Source organism: Scleropages formosus, chromosome 16, assembly GCF_900964775.1.
Source record: "Scleropages formosus chromosome 16, fSclFor1.1, whole genome shotgun sequence".
In the NCBI taxonomy this organism is placed as follows: domain Eukaryota; kingdom Metazoa; phylum Chordata; class Actinopteri; order Osteoglossiformes; family Osteoglossidae; genus Scleropages; species Scleropages formosus.
Window position 1 is genome coordinate 7,974,965 of NC_041821.1, and position 25,720 is coordinate 8,000,684.

The 25,720-nt window shown below is 43.5% G+C and overlaps 1 protein-coding gene across 1 annotated transcript in view; it reads right to left on the bottom strand.

The window, feature by feature from the left end:
* Nucleotides 1-60: 60 nt before the first annotated feature.
* LOC108924448 (platelet-derived growth factor C-like) overlaps nucleotides 61-25,720 on the bottom strand; it is a 31,330-nt gene continuing 5,670 nt past the window's right edge. The window contains exons 2-6 of the mRNA XM_018735780.2: nucleotides 12,564-12,759; nucleotides 9,934-10,111; nucleotides 1,722-1,929; nucleotides 309-529; nucleotides 61-203 (exon numbers count right to left, since the gene is read on the bottom strand). Of these exons, the coding sequence (XP_018591296.2) occupies nucleotides 87-203; nucleotides 309-529; nucleotides 1,722-1,929; nucleotides 9,934-10,111; nucleotides 12,564-12,759 (920 nt within the window). The 3' untranslated portion in view covers nucleotides 61-86. The remainder of the gene's footprint in view (nucleotides 204-308; nucleotides 530-1,721; nucleotides 1,930-9,933; nucleotides 10,112-12,563; nucleotides 12,760-25,720) is intronic.

Below are 25,720 nucleotides of genomic sequence, written 5' to 3' on the forward strand. Positions count from 1 at the left end.
AAAACGTTGGGAGTCGCATCATCGGCCGTTTTGCAGGCTGTCCGCACGCGTACGATCAAGGCGACGGTGTGGGAGCCTCCGGGCCGCTATCCGCGGGAGCTGTCTTTGCAGATGCAGGCGCACTCCTCGTGGTGTTCCAGGTGCACGTCCGTCAGAGATTTCTGCAGCCCGCGCCCTCCGCTCCTGAGCTTCAGCTGGAGAACCTGCCACACGAGAAAGGAGAATCATCAGACCTTCATTTTTCGAACCGCGGCCAGAGACACGGCAGAAGGATCGGGAGAATCCAAAGGCGTCCACGGCTATTGTACCTCGTGGTACTTCTTGGTGACTTTGGCGGGGGCACACTGGCAGTCGTGGCAGCCGTATGCGCAGCACGCGCAGTTGCCCCCGCAGCGCTTCACCAGCAGGCAGCCGGGCCAGAAGATGGCATCAGTCCTCCTGAGCTCCTCGCGAAGGGACACGGAGAAGTTGCGCGGCGTGCAGCTGTACAACCTCACCTCCTCCTTCAGCGCGTTCAGGTCCACTGTCCCTGGAGAGCGACCGCACCAGTAAGGGGACGGAGTAAGTTCTGAGTACGGAGTACACGCTGAGTACCCATATTCTGCTTAGCGGAACGGCAGATGGCGTAGTGGTCAGAAGTGGTTAGAGGTGCTGTCTTGCCCTTGAGGGGACCAGGGTCAAGCCTCTCGTCCTGCTGAGCAAAGTGCTTACCATGAATGAAAAAATTACAGTTGCGTAAGTGGATAAATTATGGCTACTTTCGAGAGAAGTTTCAGAAAAATGTTTAAATAATGCAATTTTATTAGTCGCTGCTATTTCCGTACAGTGTTTATTTTATTTCTTATTTTGATAATTTTATTATTTTATATATTTTTTAACTTCATAATTATATTTCCCTGTCTTTAAAATAAACCTGGCGTATTTTCCATTTCTGTATTCTTTCATTATCAAAAGTCAGCAGAACATGTTGTCATATATAATTCAGCATATTGCACATGCATGTCAAGTGAAGAAGCGCTGATACACATGGTACTGGGTTTTGTGGTTTTATTGCTTTGACGCATTCCGCGTATTGATTTTTAGAGCTGAAATGAACGTTAATGGAACGGATCATGGAAAGGGACTTTTAGGGAGAATTCAATACACACACACACACACACACACACACACACATTTTCAGAACCGCTTGTCCTATACGGGGTCACGGGGAACCGGAGCCTACCCGGTAACACAGGGCGTAAGGCCGGAGGGGGAAGGGGACACACCCAGGACGGGACGCCAGTCCGTCACAAGGCACCCCAAGTGGGACTTGAACCCCAGACCCACCGGAGAGCAGGACTGTGGTCCAACCCACTGCGCCACCGCACCCCCCAAGAATTCAATATTCAAAACATAATGGGAAATGGTAAAAAATTGTAAAATAATTCCATCTGATGAAGAGAGGAAAGCGGTAATACTTTTGAGGATCGCGCATGTGTGACTGCGAGGAATGACTGGCGGGGGTTTAGTGGTCGGTCACATGTAGCTGGATTCCAAGCTGCACAGGTGCAGAGGCTAACCTGTTCGCACCTCTTTTCCCCCGTGATTGAGGCACAATGTCCAAAACGGTGAAAGCTCGGCCCCGTGCGATTCCCGGCAAAAGGTACCCGATTCGATCGGCGTTGCTCCTCTAAGTGGAACAGACGGGCAAGAAAGAAGAACTAGAAAACCGACGATGTTACCTCTGGATTTTTTGGGATGTAAGAACGTCTTCCCCAGCGCGTGCCACGTGGGCTTGTACAGGTTCTCCATGTCCAGCTGCCACCGATCAGGTTCCAAGTATTTCATGACGTCCTCCACGGTGCTGAAGCCAGACACGGCGGCGGTCAGCACGTCCACGCTGTGCAGGGAGGGCGGCACGCTTGTTGGCTCCTCCGGCTCCGGACCTTTCTGGATTCAAGGCATTAAAAAAATAGATGTTTTTAAAAACAGTGCCCTTTGATTAGGGGTATGTACATGTTCCCACACTCATTCAATCAGTTCCCAAATTCCTTATTTTGCCTTGTTTTTGTGACAAAAAATTGGGCCGTCACTGCATGAATTCTAAATTGCTGTCCTTTGCCATCAGTTCGTACATATAAAACATTACCTAGCATTATAATTATATATTATGTGTTGTAATATATAATGCTATATATACAGTACCATTACATAACACACACATTTTCAGAAGCGCTTGTCCCATACGGGGTCGCGGGGAACCGGAGCCTACCCGGCAACACAGGGCGTAAGGCCGGAGGGGGAGGGGACACACCCAGGACAGGATGCCAGTCCGCCGCAAGGCACCCCAAGCGAGACTCGAACCCCAGACCCACCAGAGAGCAGGACCCGGTCCAACCCACCGCGCCCCCGTGCCCCCACGCCCCCCCCATTACATAACATTATATATAAATAATATGACATTATCATTAGAGTTACATAGTTATTTAATCCACTCCAGTTTCAATAACTTATCGGGAGCTGGGGGGGGGGGGGGGGTGCCAGTATGTCATATAGTGTATTAAAAAAGATATCCTGAGGTTTGCTTGAGACTTTCATGTCTGCAGCTACGTCTCCTTCTCTCAAAGTAATGCATAAATTGTACTTTTGCTGAGATGTATGTCGCTTTGGACAAAAGCGTCTGCTAAATGGATAAATGTAAATGTGTCTTATATACATCGGTGCCATCGAGTCAGATGTGACCCATAGCAGCCACTCGCGTTGTTCTCACACAAGGGAGGAACGGAAGTGGGTTGCTAGGTCGGTATTCAGCGTGTTGGGGGAGGCACGCGCGTGGGAGGAACATGGAGCCGCCGCACACCCCAAGGAGGACTCGAACCCCAGACCCTCCAAAGAGCAAGGTACTGCTGCGCCACCACAACCCCCCCATATCTTATATACAGAAGTCTATTAATGATCATGGAGACATCACATCAGGCCTTAGTGTTGGAAAGGTGCCTCGTACCGTGTATCTTTGACTTAATCACTACATTATTAGAGAAGTAGTCTACTTAACACCAAAACCTGACCATCTATCCATCCCTTGTCAATAACCACTTATCCAGTGAAGGGTCATGGTGGTCCAGGGCCTGAGACAGGGTACACCCTGGATGGGACACCAGCCACTCACGGAGCAAACACACACACTACCTGCAATTTAGAGCAACAAATCCTCCTGAATCGCATGTCTTTGGATTGTGGGAGGAAATAGGAGCATCTGGAAGAATCCCACTCATACACATTTACATTGAAAAGTCATCACCAAACTGAGCAGGAATCGAACCCACGTTCAAAGACACCGGCCAGTAGCTCCGAGGCATCAGCGCTACCACTGTGCAGCCCGTTGAGACCAGCATATTGTTCATAAAGTCATATAAAGATATGCATCTCAGAAGAACTGGCAGTAGGTAAGGACCAACCCTAGCATGTGAACGGAGGAAAATGAGGAGTTGTGCAGTGAGGAGCAGAAACCTGGTCCTGGCATAGTGGCCACAGCTACTCTTCCGTAACGTGAGCTCGCTTGCGGTCCACATTACTGCTAAAGTTCTGAAACTGTACGTGTATACTTCCATAACGCCACCGATGTGGGGCTTTGTGGTATTTTAATCCTGTCTCCGGTTTCATGAGCCTCAACGTGGGAGTCGAAGTCTAACCGAACTGCGACGTCCTGAAATCTGACCGACAAGCCGTAGCTAACATACCACATTACTGCTTTATCATTTTTATTATGCTGCTAACAACTTTTAGAGGCAGCTGTTTCTGATAGGAAGGGAGTGTCGACCCACGGTGTCTTTTAAAGTTAAATTTACTCCAGAATTCTGTTTTACTTTATTAAAGCCATCCATCAACTCATTCTTTTTTCACATCAAAAATAATAAGAGCAGCGTAACATCTATTATATGTGCTTTTGCCAGAAGTTTTTGTATGATATAATAATTTATATCCTTTTCACATTTTAGGTAAACTAAAAATATTTTTTAAAAGGGTTCTCTGCTCTCTGGTGGGTCTTGGGTTTGAGTCCTGCTTGGGGTGCCTTGTGATGGACTGGTGTCCTGTCCTTATTTATAGGGTCAGAAGTACAATTTTTCTATAAATCCTGATGCGATGGTAAATTAAACATATGACCACCAATATAGATTACTTTAGTTTTATAGATGTTTTTAGCGTCCTTGCTTCTGAAAAGTCTGAAAGGAACTTTGAAGTGAACATGAACAAAAAAAATGTTTTAGACCAAATTAAACCTATTTCTATTTTAAGGCTGTAGGGAGATCACAACAGTTATTAAACAAAAATGTTCACCTATATGCCTTCTAGCCTCCCAAAGAAGGTCTTGAATAAATTTCAGTGTAGATATGAATATTGCTTTTAATATTTTTCCCTGAATTATACCTTAGAGTTCTTCATGGCACTAATACGCACACTTTTTGATATCAGTTGGATAAAATGAAAGGCACAGCAGCAGATGCAGTATTACTCTGCGAGAAAAGTTTTTCAGTGTTTCAGACCAGGACACAGAGTAGGAAAAGAAGAGAGCAAATGAATAAGCGACGACAACGCATTTATTCACGTGCCAGTGCTGGGAATTAGTGGCACTCGCTGCACTATGTACACGTTTGCGAAAATTGTCCGATTCGGGTAGGTTAAAGTTCATAAGTGCATCGCATAACCACACGTGTAAAAGTTCTCATCCTTTTTTAAGTTCAGATTTTTCTGAACGCGCTGATCCCTCGCCGCAGCGCTGGCGTATAAATCTGACGGACACGTTTGACGAAATGCTTTTTTTTAAATACAAAACACGGCTTATAAATAAGAACAGCTATACGGTTAAATAGAAAAATCGAGGATATTTATTTGTTAATGCTCAGGCTACACTGTGGCGGCTGGGCTCAAAGAGCCAGCGCTGGGGCAGTTACGATGCTGTAACAGAGGGCCCTACTGTAGTGTGAGAAAGCACTGGAATGGAAAGAGGGATCCATCACGTACTACTGGTGGAGCGCCGCGCGGTAACACTTCATTTAGCGCTGTCAGTGCCGTGACTCTGAAGTTCTCACACCCTGTAGCTCTGGCTCCCGCTTCAAACGACACTCCTGCGCCCGTCCTCCCTCGACAGCCGCGGCACGGGACGCGCCTCCTCCGACCTGGCTTTCCCCGCTCGGGGTCTGACCGCTCCGTGGCCGTAAACGCCGGAGCACAAGGGCTCCTCAGTGCGGGGAGGAAACGGGACCCCTGCCGCCGGGGTTCACCGGCGGCCGCCGTTTGGACGGCGCTTTCGTCTCAGTCAATCTTCCCCGTTTGCCGTGTTTTCACAACCTCTCGCCTGGCCCCTGGTGCTTCCAAAATCTCTTCCGAAAAATTACAAGCAGGGTTATTATTTTTTTTTCCACCCAGCCCATCCACTCGCCTGCCCCCACTTTCATGGAAGTGGTGAGAAGAAATCACTACTGTTTAAATATAAACTCGCCGCTGCCTCATGGCTCAGGGCTCCAGAAGCTTTGGTTTACCACAGTGAAACAGAGGCCTGCTGTTTGCACGCGGTCCTACAGCTAAGAAAAATGTGGCAAAGGAGCCAGGCAGAGTTCGGGCGATCTGGCGGCGCTCCTGCGAATTCCATTAGCTGGCACCCCGCCCTAATAAGAATGACAGAGTCGCTTACTGCAGGTAATTGCGTCCGCTCCTTGTCGACGCAAAAAAAAATTGTTCTTTCGTTATTCCTTGCGCGCTTCACCTCTGGCGACCCTGTCGAGAACTTTTACGCTCGGCCCTAGAAAAACAGCCTGAGGCGAAAGCATATAAAAGCTCATAAAGTAAATAAAACACAAAATTCCGTTTTTCTTTCTTTTTTTTTTTTTACACATTCATTCTGAGCTGAACTTTCGAATTTCCTTCAGGTAACAGTCCGTTTCATTATAGATGAAGATTCAGCGTTGCTACTTTTTCTTTCTCGAATAAAGGATCTCATTCAGATCGTTAACGTGGCATTTAATATTAGAATATTAAACATTTTGCGGAGCAGCAGCGACTGTGGCACTGTTTAATTTTGCGTGTGCACTGTTTTTCTTGATTCCTTCACAAACCTCAGTCCCAGAGTCCAGCAGAGTTAGTGCATGTATGGTTTTTTTATACATACTGGCCTAAAAAGATAACCGAACTGAAAAATTGAATACTCCATTGTATTAATGCAACACAGTAAATCATGTAATTTAAATACTGTAATGTAGGTCTAACCCACACACCTTATTCACCAAGGTGACTTACATAGTAGACACTACTTCGAATGGGTCACTCATCCATACATCCATGGAACACACTCTCTGTCTGTCACTCACACACTATGGGTAAACCTAAACAGCATGTCTTTAGAGTGTGGAAGGAAACCAGAGCACCCAGAGGAAACATACACAGACAGAACATGCAAACGTCACACAGCCTGAGCAGGGATCAAACCCACATCCTCTTGCACCACCCATGCACTGCAAAACAGCAGCGCTACTCGCTGCACCACCCTGCCACTCTTACAACCCCTCTTGTCTTTTGACGGATGACATCAGCTCCGGCTACCGAACGAAATAAAACATATTTCAGATGAAGTCGGTCTAAACTGTATATGTCAGGGCTGCAGCAAATTATTGGTTCCACAAGCATCCTCCTCCACAACCAAGACAAAAATAACAGACAGGAGGTAGCTGGATTATCCCTGGACACTTCCACAAGGGTGCAACTCCTCTCACAATAATAAATGCTTTGGGAAAAAAAAAATAACAATAAAAGAAATCAGTACAGATTTCACCCAGTTTATAGACTAAATGCCAAGAAGAACAATTGCCTTCATGGGCTGTAAAATTTAAACATCGCTTTTTAGATTTATCAAGCTCATCTCCTATTTTGTTATAAATCCCACTCATGAGACATTGATTACCGTGTGCAGTGCCTGAAATACTATAATACTGGACACAAAAAATGACCACACAGAACACAAAATTTGTGGATATACTGTATTAGGAGTCTGGACTGAGGACCTTTATTTATTACCATGTCTCAGAAAATATTTTATTTTAAATTTACCATTAAAAGACATTTAAGCAATACAGAAAAAAGACATGAGGTCAAATACGGTATCCAATAAGAGACTGGAGCCAATACACAACCTGTCTGATGCAAAGCCTCTGCCTAGTTGCCCTCCAATGAACTCATTAGGACAATCACACTCAGGTTTGGACAGTTTAATTACAGCCATTTAAGGCCTATTGCAGCCTGGGTAATTTAGAGCACCAGGTCAATAATGTCATCTGTAATGGACTGAAACAAAGCCTTTTTCAGAGCTTTTTTTTGGGTCCAAAAAGTTTAGATGATGCCAAATACCGGTGTTCTGGGTTTTGGGTCCAAAAAAACCAGAGCTTAACTTTCCTTTGCTAGACCTTTGCTTTTGTGCACAAACACAGCAAGCGCCGAAGGTCTTGAAATGCGCTGCAGTGAAACCGTTATAAATCTTTTATAATGCATTAGCTATGACATAAGTCGCAGTAGCTTGTAACTATTAAGGCAATACAGAAATGATAGATTGTGAAAGTGTTATCTTTGATGATGCAAATCTCAATTTGGCATAATGGCCCCGTAAGAACAGCACTGCAATATACTACACCCAGTAAATCAAAAGCCCCGTGAATGCTTCATCACATAACAACGAGTGTTATCTTGGACAATATGTGTTTTGTGTTCTCGTAGACTTAGTCCCTAAATATTTACTGTAGACACATGCTGCCATTTTTTTGTCTCATGAAGATAAACGTACAAAGGGCACTTTTAAAGTTACTGTTTTGGGGATTTTTGCTCTAATTTATCATCTCTTGTCAGAGCTAAGGGAGAAACATAAGTTGCACTATTGTTCAGGTGCAACAATAGGGCTCTTTTACAGGAGCATTACGGTGTCGGCTTTCGGCGATTCTCTATCAACAGCCCTGAGGAGTTACAGTAAAGGAACCATTGTACATCAAAGGAGAAGCATGCCGAAAGATCATCTCAGACTTAAAATGTACAACGAGTAAATCAAAGAAAGGGGATGGGTTGTGGGAAATGTAAATGTATAACTGAAGGCCCTCTGCGAACTGTAGTTTTGCCAGATATCAACCTCTATATGTTATCATTGCTTTGGCTACATGGAAGCTGGGGAAACTTCAGCTGCACGGCTCTGACGTTCCAGTAAACACCTGTCCTTTAGTGACAGTCAGGGCAGATCCTATTCCTATTGATGTATTATTGCATACCAATACATATTGCACTGATTTAACTGTAATTTTACCCATGAATACACAGCCGGGGCATTGTCTTGCAGCAATTTATCATTTCCAGCACTCAGACCAACAACTTTCAGGTTATAAGCCCATGTGCAACACTGCTGCACCACCCTCTGCTGCTCTATGACCATTGTGGGAAGGAGAAAAAAAGCAAACAAAATCTGAGAGTAACAGTCCCCAATTTTTAGTGCCTGGAAAAGATTTTTTTTTTTTTAAATACTGGATCCATTCCATGCACGTAATTGGTATATTGATATATTATCTGCCCTCATCCACTTATTAAACATGTGCTCAATCCAGCACTCAGAGCAATCTGAATACATTTACATATTTATGAGTGCATTATAATGCCGAAAGTATGATTAGCAAGTGTTAAACCGAGCAGGGAAGTAGACCTTCCTCTTAATGGAATAATAAAACAGTTTTGTACAGGACAGACCAGATTGGGAAAAAAAGAAGCTTCCTTAAAAATCATATATGGAAATCACATACTGAATCATAAAAATGACAAATCTGGCAGCATTATGTAACAGGGTCATACTGGAGGTTTCAGCTGAGTATATGGTCTTTTAATATAATCACTGTATAGTTGAAGAATGAACATAGACAAAAAGTTTGCATGACTGAAATATCTTACATGCTACATGAGTTTTTCCTGCGGTAATGGATATAAACTGAGAGGATATGCTGTCTCCAACTCTGATCTCAGGCCCTGGGCAATAATCCACTTGATTTGTTAAATGAACTTATGGATGTGTGGATTGTTTTTAAACTGCATGTAACTTTAAAACATATCTGCCCTTCATAAAATTTCCTAGTTTTTGATTACTAGTAATGTGTAGCATTAAAAAGAATAATCTAGAGTATATAAGAACAAAACTTTGCATGCATATAGCAGACTTTTCAGTATCGATAATAAATGTGAATGAGTATCACATGCCCCTTAAAAAATAAGGCTGTATTCATATTAACTTGGCAGGTGCCCCAAGGAGTTAGACAGCGGAGTGCCGGTAATCGATGGGCGACCGAAGGGAAATGTTGAGTCTACAGTGCAGCATTGTAACTACTAACTGACTAAGACAGATTTTTTGTAAGTTCATTTTATCTCTTGGCTTTTGGAAGTGTCAGGGACCATAGATCAGGCTTCTCCGTGTGTGGTCTGACGAAGAGCCCGACAGTACAATGGCATGGGGCCTGGGTGCGAGGCTTGGCCCCAGTAAAGTCTCTTTAATCCTCTCTTTGTGTCCGAGCAGAGAAGTCACTCAGGGCACTAATTCAAATGGCATCTTTTTTTTTCTAAGGGATGGGGGGGTGGGGGTGAGGCCCAGATTGTTTCTAGAGGTTTTTTACTGAAGCTGTATGACTCACGATCTGCAATGAATATTAAAAACCCATCTCAGTGCTGTTGACATAATCTAATTGTGAACTAAAAAGGCCTGAAACGTATGCCAGTGCTTTACGAAACTGCATTATCTGACGAAAAGAAGACTCAGGACAAGAGAAAATACCAGGATTTGAAGTTTTAAATCATAATAAAATTATGACAAGGCCAGCAAACCACAATATGTAAATAGCATGTTATGAACACTATTTTGATTTACGTTTATTGAGAAATGCAGCTTACCAGGGGCACCAGGGAATAGTGAATACAGAATCCAGGCTTTGAGGGAAGATACTGATCCGATACAAAGCGTATCCTAATCTGGTTCCCCTTGGACACCTGCCTTCCTGGCCTTTGAGATCCACACCATCGACCCAGAATAGTGCCCTCGGCAGGTTCTTCAATCTCCACAAAGTCATACCTGGTGGAAGGTGTAAGAAGAAAAACATCAAGTGCATAACAAGGAGCTTCTTCAGCCAAGCAGTATTACACATTAACAATGCGGAAAGTCACCTTCAACCTTACGCCTTAAAGTTTCTATTGAACCTCTCACAAAGACCACAAGAGTAAAAGGGCCAACAGGTGGCGGGGTGGTTGATGCGGTTGCCTTGAACTTGAAGGTCTGTATCCCACCTCCCGCCATAGTACCCTTGATCATGGTACTTACCGTAAATTCCAGTAGAAATCACCCAGCAGTATAAATGGGTAAATGTCCTGTTCTCACGGAGAATAGTGAATAGAATGGAAATAACCCACTGCTTTACTTCTCATCTCACTTTAATTAAAACATGTTGATCTCCTTTGCTGAGATTAACCTATATGTCTTTGTGACTCTTGTAGTGGAACTGAAAGCTGACTGATGTATTTCACAGTCAGTTGTATGTTTTGTAAACACGTGGCTACAATGCCAAATCTATCATGATCAAAAATGATGTCTGCCACATGTAACATTTTATCCATATGAATTCTTAACAGAGGGAGAAAACTTATTAATTAATGGTCTAACGGTGTGCTGTAGTTGAGTACATCATTGTAGGTTAACAATTCCAGTCACCTTGCAGATGGTAGGGTTTGAACCCCTACCCTTGTACCCTTGAACACGGTACTTACCCTGAATTGCTCCAAGAGAAACTGCTCACCTCTATCAATGGGCACATGATTTTAATTAGCCTAGTATACAAAATTTAGCATTGATCCCTTATAAAGACAATTAAAATATAATTGATATTAAATGACAATTTCTGGCTGTATGTTTGAAGTTAACTCCATAAAACATACTGTATAGCCAGAAAGTAGCATTTGAAGAAATCAAACAGCATGGCACACATTGAATTTTCTGCAGTTCCCTCAGTCTTATTATAATATCGCACAGCGTTAATAGCTTGCTTATTAAACGAGGTTGCTTCTTTAATCCATCAGCAGGAAAAAGGAAAACTGTTCAGTGTTTGATTGTCACGTTGTACGGAGCCCTTCGGAATGAAAGATATGTAGAAAATGCTGGTGATATTTTGACGGTTCAGTTTCAAAGCGAATATAGTACAGCACCTACAGCGGCAGGCTCTTTTACAGCTTTGACCTTCATTCGTCTACTTAGGGATATCACCGTTCATAAGATAAGGAATGACACTGCCTGGTTGTACGCATTTAGCCACTTGCCCTGGTGATCACTCTCTCCGTGTAAAGTCCTCTTTTGCAGGACCCACTGCTCAGAGGTCAGAGTATTCAACAAGGCTTTTGGGGCAGCGGGTGGTATGGCAGCTGGAGCTCCTCTCGAAGGACCCAGGTTCAAATCCCACCTCCTGCTCTAGTACCTCTGATGAAGGTACTCAGCCTGAATTAACATAGTAAAAACTACCTGACTGATATAAAGTTGACACACTGATCATGGCTCCCAAGATGAAACATCTGAGAAGCCTGTAAGGTCAGAATATTTGACAAGGCTGTAATGTCTTGGTGTTTAATATGTGTGTGATGCTCCTGCCCTGGAATGGCAAACAGAGCCTTGGAGGCAGCAGTATGGGCCAGATGGGCAATGTCATCACAGCCATGCCCTTCGTGAAGGAGAGCCGCTCCGGAGACACTACAGAGATCCCATTCAGCACAACCGCTCGCCATTCCGGTCAGGTACAGCGCTCTTTAATTACAAGGAGGGGAGGGGGGTGGATAGTCGTCGGATGTGCCAGACTGTGATGCATGATGCATCCGTCAGAGGGCCCTCCAGGAACAGGAAGCCGAGGTGCTGACAGCTGCGTCTCGCTTTACGGTAGAAGGACCCTTTTCCCCGAGTGTGAAACGCAGGGTGAGAGGAGGTCGACTTGGACTGCCTGCCGGAGCTGCAGATGTGCGCTGTGTTTTCAGGAGGCCGGAGCCTCCAAGTAATAACAGGATAATTATATATATACTGTAATAAAATATTATAATACATATATATAGTATATCTATACTGTTATGTTATCTCTTACATAATAATTATGCTTATATAATTCATAGATGTTTTTTTCCCACTTCTATGTTTCTTGTATTGCTGTATGTTTGTTTCTATTCATACTTACTTTCAGTGATGCTAATAATGGATTTGAGTTTCAAGAAAAGACACACTTTTCAGCTTATGTTTTCAGTTTCTCCCACATCTGCATTTTTGGTTTTCCTCCTGGCTTGTTTTGTTTGGAGAATCCTTGAGACACTGCTTTATCATGAATGGAGTGGTCATACTATAGCATAGTAGCATAGTCAGTCCTACAAGCTTCCCGACAAAATCCCCAGGGACAACGTCCAAAAGGAGACTTTGCGCACGTGAAAGCGTGGCAGCGTAGGGTTCGCACTGCGTTCTCAGCACTGCGGTCGAGGTGTGCGTTCACCGAAATTGTGCTTACTTGCATATTCCGTCCTCGGGCTCCTCGAGCCCGAATCTCTCGTCGAACGTTAATCGTATCTGCGTGTTCTCACTTGCCGCGATGAGCCTCCAGACGAGCGCTTTGTTGCGGGGGTAGGTGTGAGGGAAATCCGGGCTCTTCACCGTCCCGTCCGTCGACACTCGCACCACTTTCTCGTGCTTGGGGTCTCGCGCTCCTTCCAAGAGAGCACAGCGGGAGAGCGAGTCACACACAAGATCTGGCGCAAAAGGCCTGCATGTGGCACCTGCCTTCATGGTATTTTTCAAGGAGATCATACGTTTTCTAAATAAGGTGCCCTCCGCTGGCATGACCGAGTTTTACTCTACCTTGTAACACTGAAAAAGGCAACTAAAACAGAGGAAAAGACAAATAAAACTACTTTCTGAAGCACAAAAATGAAGGCTGTAAATGTGATTGCTGCAAAGAGCACATATTTCTGGAAAAAAGTGCTTTTTCACTTCTGCTCACTTATTTTTTTACTTTTTGCTTTTTTTCCCTCATTATTTTACACTTTTCTCTTAGTTTTTTAATATTATTTCACACATTATATTTCACTTATATAAAAAGTGGCTTTTCACTTAAAAAAAAAAAAAAGCTTTTTTCCATATAGGAAAGTCTTGAAAAAGAATAATGACAGCTTTAATCTATACATACACATGATGAATTTTTACAGAATCTATAAAAAAGCCAAACATTTTATGTTACAGCTTTACATATTTATAAAGATTGCGTAGATACTGTAAGTCATTGTGTTTCAAACAAAATCCTGCATGAAGATGACAGGAATATTGGAATATTGCTCATGGTCCCGCAAAAATTCACTGCACCTCTTACGCAGCTCACCTGACGAGTCAAGAAAATGACTCCATGTGTTGAGAAAAGCAAGAACAGTTCAATTTCGTACACAAAACGGAAACGTGGGCCTGGTTCCTTAGGTGGGAGGTGTCACTTGGTCACCGATGGGCGATAATGAGTGTCACTCCTCTGACGACCGAGGTAATCAATCAGTGTACCGGGTCATGTGGAGAGAGGATGCATCTAATGGATTAAACAGGTGGGTGAACATCTTTACGGCCCTTCGGCGTATCAGATGGTGCCTTCTTTAGGGTGGGAGTTTAATTACACCTGGCAACTAATTACACAGAGGAAGGAAGCAACTGGAACCATTTTTAAAACAGTTTAAAAGAGAGATGTAGAAAAACATCCTTAATTTTAAACATATCAATGAATAACTTGTAATTTTTATGCTTCAGGAATGGCGCAAATGTATTTTTCTATTCTGCACTGACAGGTAAACCCAACAACAAACTTGTATAACAGTCCAGCTGCAATGTAGAAGAAATATAACAAATTAAATTTTTTCACAACTGCCCTTTCAAAGTGTGTTTTGAAACTCTTTGAACGGGGTTCTTGTAGTAAAACAGCCATTTGTCTCTCGGTTTACTGTGCAGTTTTTAATGAAGGTGGATTACTGGTGATTTTGTTTGTTAAGTGTGATTTGGGGGGGGGTTTGTCCTCCAACACTCAACCAAGCCTGTGCATTACACCAGTGAGTATCATTCATAGTGTTTCTGTGCCCCTAAAACCATGTCAATTGTACCAGCCCAAAAAAATAAATCAATAGTATTATTAGAGCATGGACAGCTCAACATCTTCATATAGCACACAAGACTGAGAAGGTCAAGTGAGTTGGGTGGTTCCATGGATGGCATTCTTGGTGATGAGTTTTGGCTATCTTTGATTTTCTTTACGTGAGCTTCGGCTTCAAGTCAAACTATGATTTTTGTCAGGTCTCCTCTCCACTGTGATCCCTTGGGTTCTCCGGGAATCTGGGAAATGGCTTTCTCTAAGTGTATGAACATCTGAAGAACTCTGTTGTCGTGTCTGATCACATTTAATCATCTGTAAGAGCCAGCACGGCGCTCACAGAATATAAGATTTTTACTGGGCAGCTCAAGTGAAAATCAGAAAGCGCCGCGGCACAACCCTAAAGCGTTGCCTTCGGTAGGGAATTGTGGAAGTTTATTTGTGGTCTTAATCCCTGTTAACGGACTGGGCCCAAACTAAATAGGTGGCCCTTGGCAGTCGCTCCAGAACACACCTCAATTTCAACTCATCCCTCCTGTTACCAATCGCGTCCCCCATCCCGCCGACAAAAAGCCGCCGCAAATGATCGGTGGCAAGACGGTTCCTGCCCTTTGCATGTTGTCAGCGGACATTTCGTGAAATTTTAATCCAAGTACCAAATCCTCGAGGGCGAAATCCATTGCTGTGCACTGAAAGCACGCTCCCAGTTTGCGAGAGGAACAATTAAAGCATTGAATAAGTTATATAAACAGGTAATACTTTCCTTTCTTCGGCTAAGACACCTTTGATGTGTTTTTTAATGAAAGGCCTCGATGGTTCCTTCCAGCGTGCCGCAGCAGCGCTTTGACAACAATGTCCCGTTCTCACGGCTCTGTTTGTGTCAGCGCTCCGCTCGTGGGTTTCGGATGTCAGAAAAAACCCACAAGCATCCCGTCTCCCGTTGCCACAGGAACGGTGGCTATAATCGCAATCACATGTTTTGATTGACTCCACATTACACTGCAGAAGCACTGCTTCGTATGGGAAATATTGCTCTGGTTAACGTACGAGAGCCTATTCCACGTTGGGCGCTCACATTACACATGGTTTTCATGGAGGAGGAGTGACCTCTTCGACACCGAGGCTATTAAACAAAAGGCGTTTTTGTAGCACCCATAAATGTAATGTCAGGGAGAATGGGAAGATCATGATAAATTGAATGGGTGATTGTCAAAACATTCCCAACTGCATGCTTAAGGAAATTATACAGAGCTCTTTTTTTTTTTCTTTTTAACCCCCCGTGGGTGCAGATATAGGAAACAAAAAACCATGGAATGTTTATCATGGGGGAAGTTATTTAGACATTAAGATCAAAGCAAAGTGTTACAAATTGCCTATTAATGGGCCAGTAGGACTTGTTCCATTAAATGCATGCGCCGCGTCAGGGGAGGAAGCAGATTGATTTTTTTTTTTAGCCATCAATTCGCAAAGTCATTTTACGAAATGTATGTTCTCTGGCATTCGTAAACAGATTAAGTATGGTTTTACGGTTAATGAGTTAGTTAATACTAAAGCAATAAATACCAATGAAAAATGGCACAGTCAAGAGATGAGTGGTGAGGGCTGCTGTCATTGACTTACTCTGAATTCATACAGTAAAAACTAGCTAGCTGGATAAATGGGTAAATCATAGTAAGTAGCTTACCACTGTAAGTTGCTTTGGAGGAATGCAGCAGCTGGGTGGATAAATGCGCGCTACTATTTACAGCAAAATGGAAATGAATTTACTAGTTATATACAGTGTGTGAAAGTTGTTTTGTCTTCTTCACCCAGTGTAAAATGTGAGTAAAATATTCCCTCCTTTCCTAGGTTAACCAGTGTCCTGTTCTGATCACATCGGGTGCACTGGGTTAATTGCCTCCAGCGTGACTTTTTCTTGACCTAATTTTCGAGGAAATGTAACTGGAGAAGGAGCACGGAGCCGCCAGGCCAGCACTGTACCCCCGTTGTGCTTTGTTCAGCTGGACACCATTGTCAAATATTAACTTTGCGTAGGACATATGTCGGGCGCAGGTTAAATGGAAATACAATGAAATGCTTCTGCTTCTTTAAAATAGAATAATATTTTTGTAACGTTTCTGCACAATTAAGCTTGTGATTGTGCCATATGTACAATACTCTGGTAAAACTGACAGAAGCTTTTATTAGAGGATGAAAATCTAAAGTAAATGAATCACTTTGCGATCTTTGTTGTCAAAGCAATTTTATCGATTACGAACACAAAAATGTTGTATTTCATAAAGGGATATTATTTCTGCTTACTGTCAATGCAAACATTTACATTTTATTTAAACTGAAAGACACACAAAATAATACACTTAATTTATCAACATTGCTTTATGCACACAGAATATGTCCCCAGACTACGGAAACGTGACGTTAAGCATCGTCATTTAACCAAAAATTTACTGAAAATGTTGAAAATTCTTATGTGACATAATTCTGTTGTTTTTAGAAAAGAAAAAAAAAAAAAGCAAACACGGATTTTTACATCAAAATGATATACAAACTTAAAATGGATCTTCACGAGGGCTTTTCCCTCCCATGATGAATGTGAATCTGTTGGACATATGGCTCGCAGTCAGCATGCTTTCCGTCAGGCATATCAGCAAGGCCATAACAGAAATCCAGCCAATTTTTTCTGATGAATTCAAATGACTCCCACTTTGAGAACAGCAGCAACACAAGTGTGGATAAACGCAGTCAACATTATGCCTTTGATCCTACCCTAATCTATCATATTCTCATATGTATTCCCTGCACATGTGGCCTCCGTCCTCTTATACAGCTCCCACATGAGGCATGTGTCGAACACGTTCATGAGCGTGTTCAGGCCGTAGCTGATCGCTCACCGGCAATGCAGAGTTCCTAACGTTCACGGGCCCTTAAATCCCTTATATTCTGCTGGGGCAAGGGGTCATAGGTCACAGTGAGGATTTAAGGTGTGTGGAGTGGAACCACACCAGGAGGGATACCATCTGGAGGGAAAGGGAGGATAATTGGGTTTTATTTGGGAAATGACTCTCCAATTCCTATCAAAGCATCAGTGAAGGAGACACTATATCTTTTAACACCCCCTTGAAAAAAGGATCAAATGTTTGCAGTCAGACAGCCTCAGTGACCAACTGGCAGGGGTTCTGTACAGCAAGATGTTTAAATATATACAAGGGCAGTAAAACAAAGTTGAAACCTTAATACTTTTAGTACTGATGTTGAATTTCTCTTTGAGATTAATAAACTCCGTTTGTTCATTCGTTCGTTCGTTCGATCGTTTGTTCGTTCGTTCGTTTGACCGTTCATTTTAAAATGCTGCAGAGTATCGATTCAGCTTTTTGAACAAACATGCAACCACTGGAACACATTTTCCACAGTTGAAAGGTTTACAGCTTTTCGCATTTATGTTAATTTATTTTATACCTTTTGTCCTTTGACAAATGCTGCGGACAAAACGAGTAGCTATCCCCCGCTATTCCTCACTGCGTCACAACGGCAAATAAACCTTTAAACCTTGAAAATGAACCTTTACAAAGAGACCGTGAGCGCGGCTGCCGGGACTTTTCAGCGATATGTCTGACAGACAAGGCTCATGAGCGGACGGGACCTCGCTCGCCTCCCGTCGACGTGCTCCGTCCTGCCCCGGCTAATCTCGAGCCACAGACTTGTTCGTGTTACACATGGCGGTGGTCCAACAACAATTCCGGAAAACCTCTAATTATTGCTGACACCGGCCTCTCGGTGTCGGCCGCGCTCATGTCTCGCAAGCTGCCTTTTGACAAACTTCCTTGGCTTTCGCTCGAAACGTTCAAGTGCGGGAATATGATCCCGTTGACTTCTCATCCTCTTTGAAGCTCATTCCTACATTTTACTGGGAGGATATAACATATCTGCCTTCAAATAAATACCCTGGTAACACAGTTGCTGAAAGCAGGCATAATTTAGTGACCTTTGTCCAAATGCATAGATGGCTTTTAAGGCTCTAGAGGACTCGTTCTTCTTTGTAAGTCATAATGTTGATATAGAACAGCCACTGTCCTCCCACTACTGTCTTACATATATTTTTGCACATCAGTAAAGCTATTCAGCTATGGATGAGTGAAGAAGCTGAAGGGTTGAGTGTGTCAGCAGGTGACCATGAGCTGTCTCACGGCACCTGGGTGGTGCGAGAGAACGTGGGTTCGATCCCTGCTCAGTCTGTGTGGAGTTTGCACGTTCTCTCCGTGTCTAAGTGGGCTTCTTCTGGGTGCTCTGGTTTCCTCCCACAGTCCAAAGATATGCTGTTCAGGTTCCCCATAGTGTGTGAATGACACAGAAAGTGTGTGTTCCACTGATGTATGGATGAGTGACCCAGTGTAAGTAGTGTATCTAGCAGTGTAAGTCACCGCGGTGAATAAGGTGTGTGGGCTCATAACACTACATAGAGTTCATTGGAAGTCGCTTTGGAGAAAAGCATCTGCTAAATAAATCAATGTAAATAAGCGTGGCGACGCTATCCCGACAGCGGTGCCGTCCTGAAGGAGATATGGTTGTATGGCCTTTGTAGCCACATCTGTTAATAAGTGGCAGCTGGAACCGAGGACTAAATTACAGTGTTATCCGGCCCTGCCAAGCTGGCAGGCGGTTTGTAAAAGCAGGGCAAGGTGCTGCCATTAAGAGCGATTAAGGTTCCAGGTTCCCAAAATCCAGGGATTCAATTTCATCACTGAGTGACATACTGCAAGGCCAACTTTGTTGTGGCCTAGCATCCCGCTCCTGCCTGAAACAATGAGTCCAAACAGGAAGCAAGCCATCGGAAAAAAATTAAAGGCTGCCAGAGAAAGGCCGTGAAAACAGATACCTTAATCTGTCTTAATTTCTGAGGTGTACGGCGAAGCGACGCTTTCATGTTTGCATGTAAAGGCTACGCATGTGGAAACGCTCGCCTTCAGCCAGAAACCGCAAAATTCACAGAAACAAAATGTTCTCAAGTGTTTTCCAGGTAACGGCTGCAATGGCTACATTCACCACAGAAACACTGTTTCGCGCACCACCAAACACACAGACACACATTTTCAGAACCGCTTGTCCCAGACAGGGTCGCGGGGGACCGGAGCCTACCCGGTAACACAGGGCGTAAGGCCGGAGGGGGAGGGGACATACCCAGGACAGGACGCCAGTCCGTCACAAGGCACCCCAAGCGGGACTCGAACCCCAGACCCACTGGAGAGCAGGACCCGGTTCAACCCACCACGCCACTGCGCCCCCCTATTCACCACCAAACAGTTCATCGCATTTCTGTACCTACGATTCATTATAAGGGAAATGAGGACTGCTTCTCCAGATGAAAGCAGCCTGATGGGATGTTAAGCACACACAAATCTTCTAATGTAATTATGAGAAAAAGGAAACAAACCACGCAATTTCCATAAATTAATCAATCCCGAACCACAGGGCACATCACGCAGCACAGCACTTCAGTTCAGCAGCTCTCCCTCTCATCTCTCCAGAGGGCTCATTGTGGGAGTTTTTATTTTTATTTTAAATCTAAACCACTAGTTCTACTGTGCTACATAAACAAGCATTATGTTGAGAGGGGCGTTCGGCTGATACGTGTGTTGCGGTTTACATGTCGCGTAAAACACAAAAGGTTTTGAAACCGATCTAGTAACCTTAGGAGCGTAATAAAACCTCTGAGTGCATTTAGGAGTGGGTATCACACATTGCCTTGATATAAATTAATTAAAGAAATCGCACATAAAAGCCAGTTCATTGAGACATTTAATCTGCTCGATTCCAGTGTGCCGTATTGTTCATTGTATCTCTCGCTGAGTTGGATTTCCTCTCCCGGCACCGCGCTCTAACCGTGTTGCTCTGACTGTGTGTTAATGGTACAAGTAATGGGAGGACACAGCATCAGCCCTGGGAGAGCATAGCAAATTAAAAATACCCAATAAACTGATTAATCATTTTTTAAGTACTTAAAACAAATAGAAAATACTGAATGATTATAATTAAGCCTCTTAGATGCGCATTTGGGTTCTTAAGTGCAATACCAATTTCCCAGTGTTTTTAAATTGAGGCTTGTAATAAAGTGTACCTTCACTCCTCCGTGTGATTTATTAGGAAATGACTTAACAGCCTCCCTGCCGCTTGTTTCCAGGGAAACTTGGGCCGGAATACGTATTCGACAAAGCTAACGAGCATTTTTAGAGCAATCCGGAATACAATGACCCCATCAGACATGCAAGTGTCCGTCATTTACGACAAGAAGTAAAATTGGATTGGAATAAAATATGACACAAACCCAGAAGCAATTAAATCATTTTAACTATTGTCAGATCGGTAAAGATTTGGTTAACGCACAAGAAGGACGCTGCATTTATGCCATATGTCTTGGCTTCAACACCTTTGATATGTAAATGCGGACATGTATGGACGATGAGACGCTTTCTTTTGGGATGTCAGCACACACCCTGGTGTGAGTAGGGAGGCATGGCATGTCCACAGTGGATGGGGGGTAAGGGTTGGGGGGGGAGACATATATGTGAAATAGTGTGGAACATAAACATCCCCCTGGGCGACTGCAGGAGACAACCTTTAATCTTCAGGGGGCAACAGGGAAGATGCACACCAACAGCGGCAACTGAACAAAGGGTGCAAATCCTACCCTGAGCTTTGGTTTTGCTCTCAATGCACAACTCTTATAGTTTCAACTTTAATGGAGGATAAACCTTTCTATTGATTTATTTAGCTGGCACTTTTTTGCAATGTGAGTTATATCAAATAATTCATTTATAGAGGTGGGAATTTTGAAAATCTTGATAAAGTTTCCCTCCGGTAGGAGGTGGGATTCCAACCTATATCCCTTGAATGGATAGCAGCAGCGCTCACACCTACTCTACCAGCTGAAACTGCACTACCAGCTGATGGAAAAGGGAATCAGTGCAGAGGATGGATGCGGCTCTGTAATTTGCCATTAACCACATGTTTGCAAGGTGACTCCAGATTGCTGGTTTCAACATTAGAGAGAGCAGAACCATGAGTTACTCCTATGCTGATAATATCAAAAAAATTCCCTCGGCAATGTCTGTCCATTTCAAATGCTTAATTCACGGTGCAAGACCGTGGGTTTAATTTGTGATTTGTAGGAGCAAAGAGATGCGCTGATAGTCAGCAGAGAAGGGCAAAAGAAAAGTCAAAGCAAAACAGTCTTTTTTTGCCCATCCAGAAATGATCTGATGATTAGACACGTGAAAACCTTGCAGCACCACCCAAACTTGCTCCAAAACTTGAGAAAAGTCCAGTAAATGAAAGCCCAAGACAAATTAGCCTCCTTAGTTAAATCCCACTATCTGGCAGGGTCTCTGTTTCATGTTGGCTCTTGTACTTGGAGACGGCGGGCGTGGGAAGACCGCAGGTCTGGGGAGGGGAGCGGGCCGTGGCGTTCGGGTAACCAAGCTAGGCCTGCCAGCAGGGTCTGTCCGCTGCCGTACCACTCAGAGCGCTGAGCTCAACCAGCTGCCACCCTCCAGCTTTGCCAAGGTGGTGCCCAGCAGCCAGCCACCCGTAGAAAGAGGCCCTTCCTTCCAAATCTTGAACGACGGCGTTCTTTGATCAGCACGGTCAGCATAAGCAACTCTTGTCATCTATAAATCAATTTTTCAGCATAAATGGATAGTAGTTCTAATGTATTCTACCTTTTTTTTTCCCAAAATGGCTTACATGTGGGGGAATAAAGAAACATATTTCTCGCCTCAGCAATTCATGCAATGTACGAGTCACCACATAATTAATTATTTGCTTATCTTACAATTTAGCAGATTTGACGAGTTTATACTGTTGGGTATTTTTAACTGTAGCAATTTAGGGTAAGTGTGTTTGTCAACGGAAATAGAGCAGCAGGGAATGGGGCTCAAAGTGGCAACTTCAACATTAAGTCCTTAACCACATTGCTGTACCTGTAAGAATATTTCTCTTTTTTTTCTATATAGGAAATGTAATTATAGGAAATATAATTAGTTAAACACACAAGCGCCTCCTTAGGCCAAAGTGCCTTCTTGGGGGTCTCTACGAGGACTACTCTGAGAAAAAGAGCGCACTTGCAGCAAGGGGCATTAATCCTTATTTGTGTTTTGGGAGAATTTGAGACTTATGCCTTCAATGACTTTTCAAAACATTGAGATTAGGTTACTTCCCACAGAACTGGCTTGCGCTACTAAATCAAATGAGAGCGTAAGCAGTGAGCGTTAATGTTGAGCCAGCAGCACCAACATGGCCCTCGAATGACTGGGATGTGGAACTGAGTGTGCATTTTTCCCATTCCTTGGGCATATTTTCAAAAATGTGAAAAACTGTACAACAAACTAAATGTGGTCTTCAGGAACACGAGAGAACAAATTCAACACATTTTGTGTGGCATCAAATTCTGAAACAAAATTGACAATGACTTTTTCAGTATGGAATAAAAATGCTTCAGATTAAAGTTAATCCACATTATTGAGCCATTATCTTATTTGAACTGACTCAGTATTATATTATTTGTATTTTAATAATTTCATTACCATAAGTAGAAAATTGTTAATCACTTGGAAGTAAGACACAGAGGAAACAAATAGAATAAAAAGGCAGCATGGAGTTATAATATTTTTTTTTTAAAAGTTATTACACATGACAAAATCATACAGTACCTCCCGAACGTGCAGCCACTGAGTAAAAAGTGCTACTGTATGGCTAGGAAAGATTATGGTTATACACACTAGATTATGTTAAATGCAGTCATGTTTAAACACACACACACACACACACACACATTTTCAGAACCGCTTGTCCCATACGGGGTCACGGGGAACCGGAGCCTACCCGGTAACACAGGGCGTAAGGCCGGAGGGGGAGGGGACACACCCAGGACGGGACGCCAGTCCGTCACAAGGCACCCCAAGCGGGACTCGAACCCCAGACCCACTGGAGAGCAGGACCCGGTCCAACCCACTGCGCCACCGCGCCCCCCTTGCCATGTTTAAACATCTGATTTGAATAAGAGGAAAACAAATCTAAATGTAGTGGCTGTAGAGTTTTATCAGATTTGGGCTCTGGTCAGAATGCACAACTGAGAGATGGGAAACAGAGGGTGTGTGTGTGTGTGTGTGTGTGTGTGTGTGTGTGTGTGTGTGTGTGTGTGTGTGTGTGTGTGTGTGTGTGTGTGTGTGTGTGTGTGTGTGTGTGTGTGTGTGTGTGTGTGAGATACCTATTTGTACCTTAAATCTCATGTCCCAGGTATCTGCAGTACTGCACCTTCACTGCGCTCTGTCAACCTCAGCAGATCATTACACCTGGAAATTTGGAAGACAGCTGTACCCACATTGAGGACACATCTGCAATTCATTTAATTACCATAATTTTGCCGACACCTTAGTCTACTGCTAATTACAATGATTTACCTATTTATACAGCAGGGTATTGTTACTATATCAGTTCAGGGTAAGCACCTTGATCATGGCTACTGAAGCAGGAGTGGGATCTGAGGACCCCGGTCCTTCAACTGCAAGGCACCAGTGTCTGTCTGTCTATCTATCTATATATCTATCTATGTTTGTCTGTTTGATGGTTTGTTTCATGACTAATATAATGTATTTATTTGTTTATTTATAGGCAACAGAAGAGTACTGGGTTGCAACAATGTAGAAATAGAATTGAAATGCTAAGAAGATGCAAATACATAGTAATACATAATGCAACTCAAAGGCAAAGGGTTACAATAGGTGATCCCTCAAGTTATGTCATAGATCAAGTAGTAACTTGAGTCAACCTCATATTTAGCTGGGTAGCTCGAGCAGAAGTCACCTCTCTGAAAACATTTTTGTCTGACACTAAACTAACAGACCGGTGAAAAAATGCAGACGTGCAAAGGTGTATGTTCCAGGGTAGGAAATGCATTACATTATAGCGCCTGCAGGAAGGCGCAGCCACAACGGGGCACACGTCCACCACGGAGGACGGTTTAAGAGGGCAAAGACGCCGAGCAGTGACACTCTTGTTTTTAAACGTTTTCACGGACTTTTTAAAACCCGTGCAGGCCCTTGGTAGAAGGCTGCTAATAAGTGCAGATGCTTGTGTGAAGATAAGGCGCGGGCCGCTCAAAGACGTTTCACTGACAAGGGGTGATGAAATCTGGCGGGGAATGTAGGTGTGCCCTCCTCCGACACAATCCAAGGTCAGCTTGTCAGCTGCACCGCGCTCCCAGCCAAAGTTCTAAGTCTAATGGAATTTCTCTGACTTTCTGACCCCCACAAAAAGAGACCATATCTGTGTTAAGCCCTAAGGTATTATTAGAGCACCTAGTCTATTGTTTCACATTTTTAAAAACACGGCTGGAGATAAAACATCGGTTTACATAAATCCAATGGCAGCACTCCAGTCAAACAGGGGCTCAGATGCGATTCTCCTGTGTTATGTCGATCGTGCTGCATATTTTTATTAATGTTTATTATTTCAGCCTCTCTATTAATTTAAGATGACGTATCAGATATGTCAGATAACAATGGAGATTATTGTTTGGCGTGACCTTTCTTTACGCCTTTTACCTGCTCTCCCCGAAGTGCGTGCTACTCGGAACGAGAGGCAACAATAAAAAAAAAAAAAAAAAAAGTGGGTAAATGCGGTTATTGCTCAGCTCAGGAGGACAGGCATGAAGGGAAATCATGACTTGAGGCAGAAAAGCAATGCGCTCCAGACAGATCAAGACAAAACATATCTTGTACCGCAAGGGCCAATGTTAGCATTGGCCGACAGGAGTCCAAATGAGACGCTATTATTCCAACAAGTAATGTTAATCAGGTGTTACGCCTGAGTCTCTTTTGTGCGCTATTGTTTTTTTTTTTTTTTATCCTGGGAAGTTCCACATTTTGACAGATCCTTGGCAGGTACATTAGAAGCTCCGTGAGCCTCTTATAAAACGTCCCTCCTGCATTATTGATGTTTTCATCTGGCTGCAGAACAGATCACGCTGCCATTTCGGTTTGCGTGCGTTTGTGGGCTTTGAAACGCTCCTCTCGCACCGGTGCACCCCGAACGTTATAGTAAGGACCAGTACCACGGTGATCACGGTACAAGGCCTTGCACCCCTATTTCCTAATAGACACGGGAGAAATTCTGGGGCTCTGGAATAATGGCTGAAAAGATCCAGTGATTCAGTTGCGCACCAGACACTTGTATTCATGCAATTCTAAACATGAACGTAGCTGAGTACTACAAACCGATTCAGGTTACGTACCTTTCCCGAGGGTACGACAGACAGAAAAACCTGCACCCTTTTGATCGCAAGTCCAGCCTCTTAACGATTTCATCTCCTGTTCTCCTCCCACAGTGGGATTTTTTTTTTTTTACCCTGCTCATGCCAAATTATCCAACATTAGATCGCTTTCAAAGTCGAGGGCTGTAAATTAAAAGTATTGTTCGCCGCTTCATTATTTGTAAGATTTCCAGCATAAATCTGTCTTTGCCTCTCTTTGATACATTCTACATTAATTGCACATGCA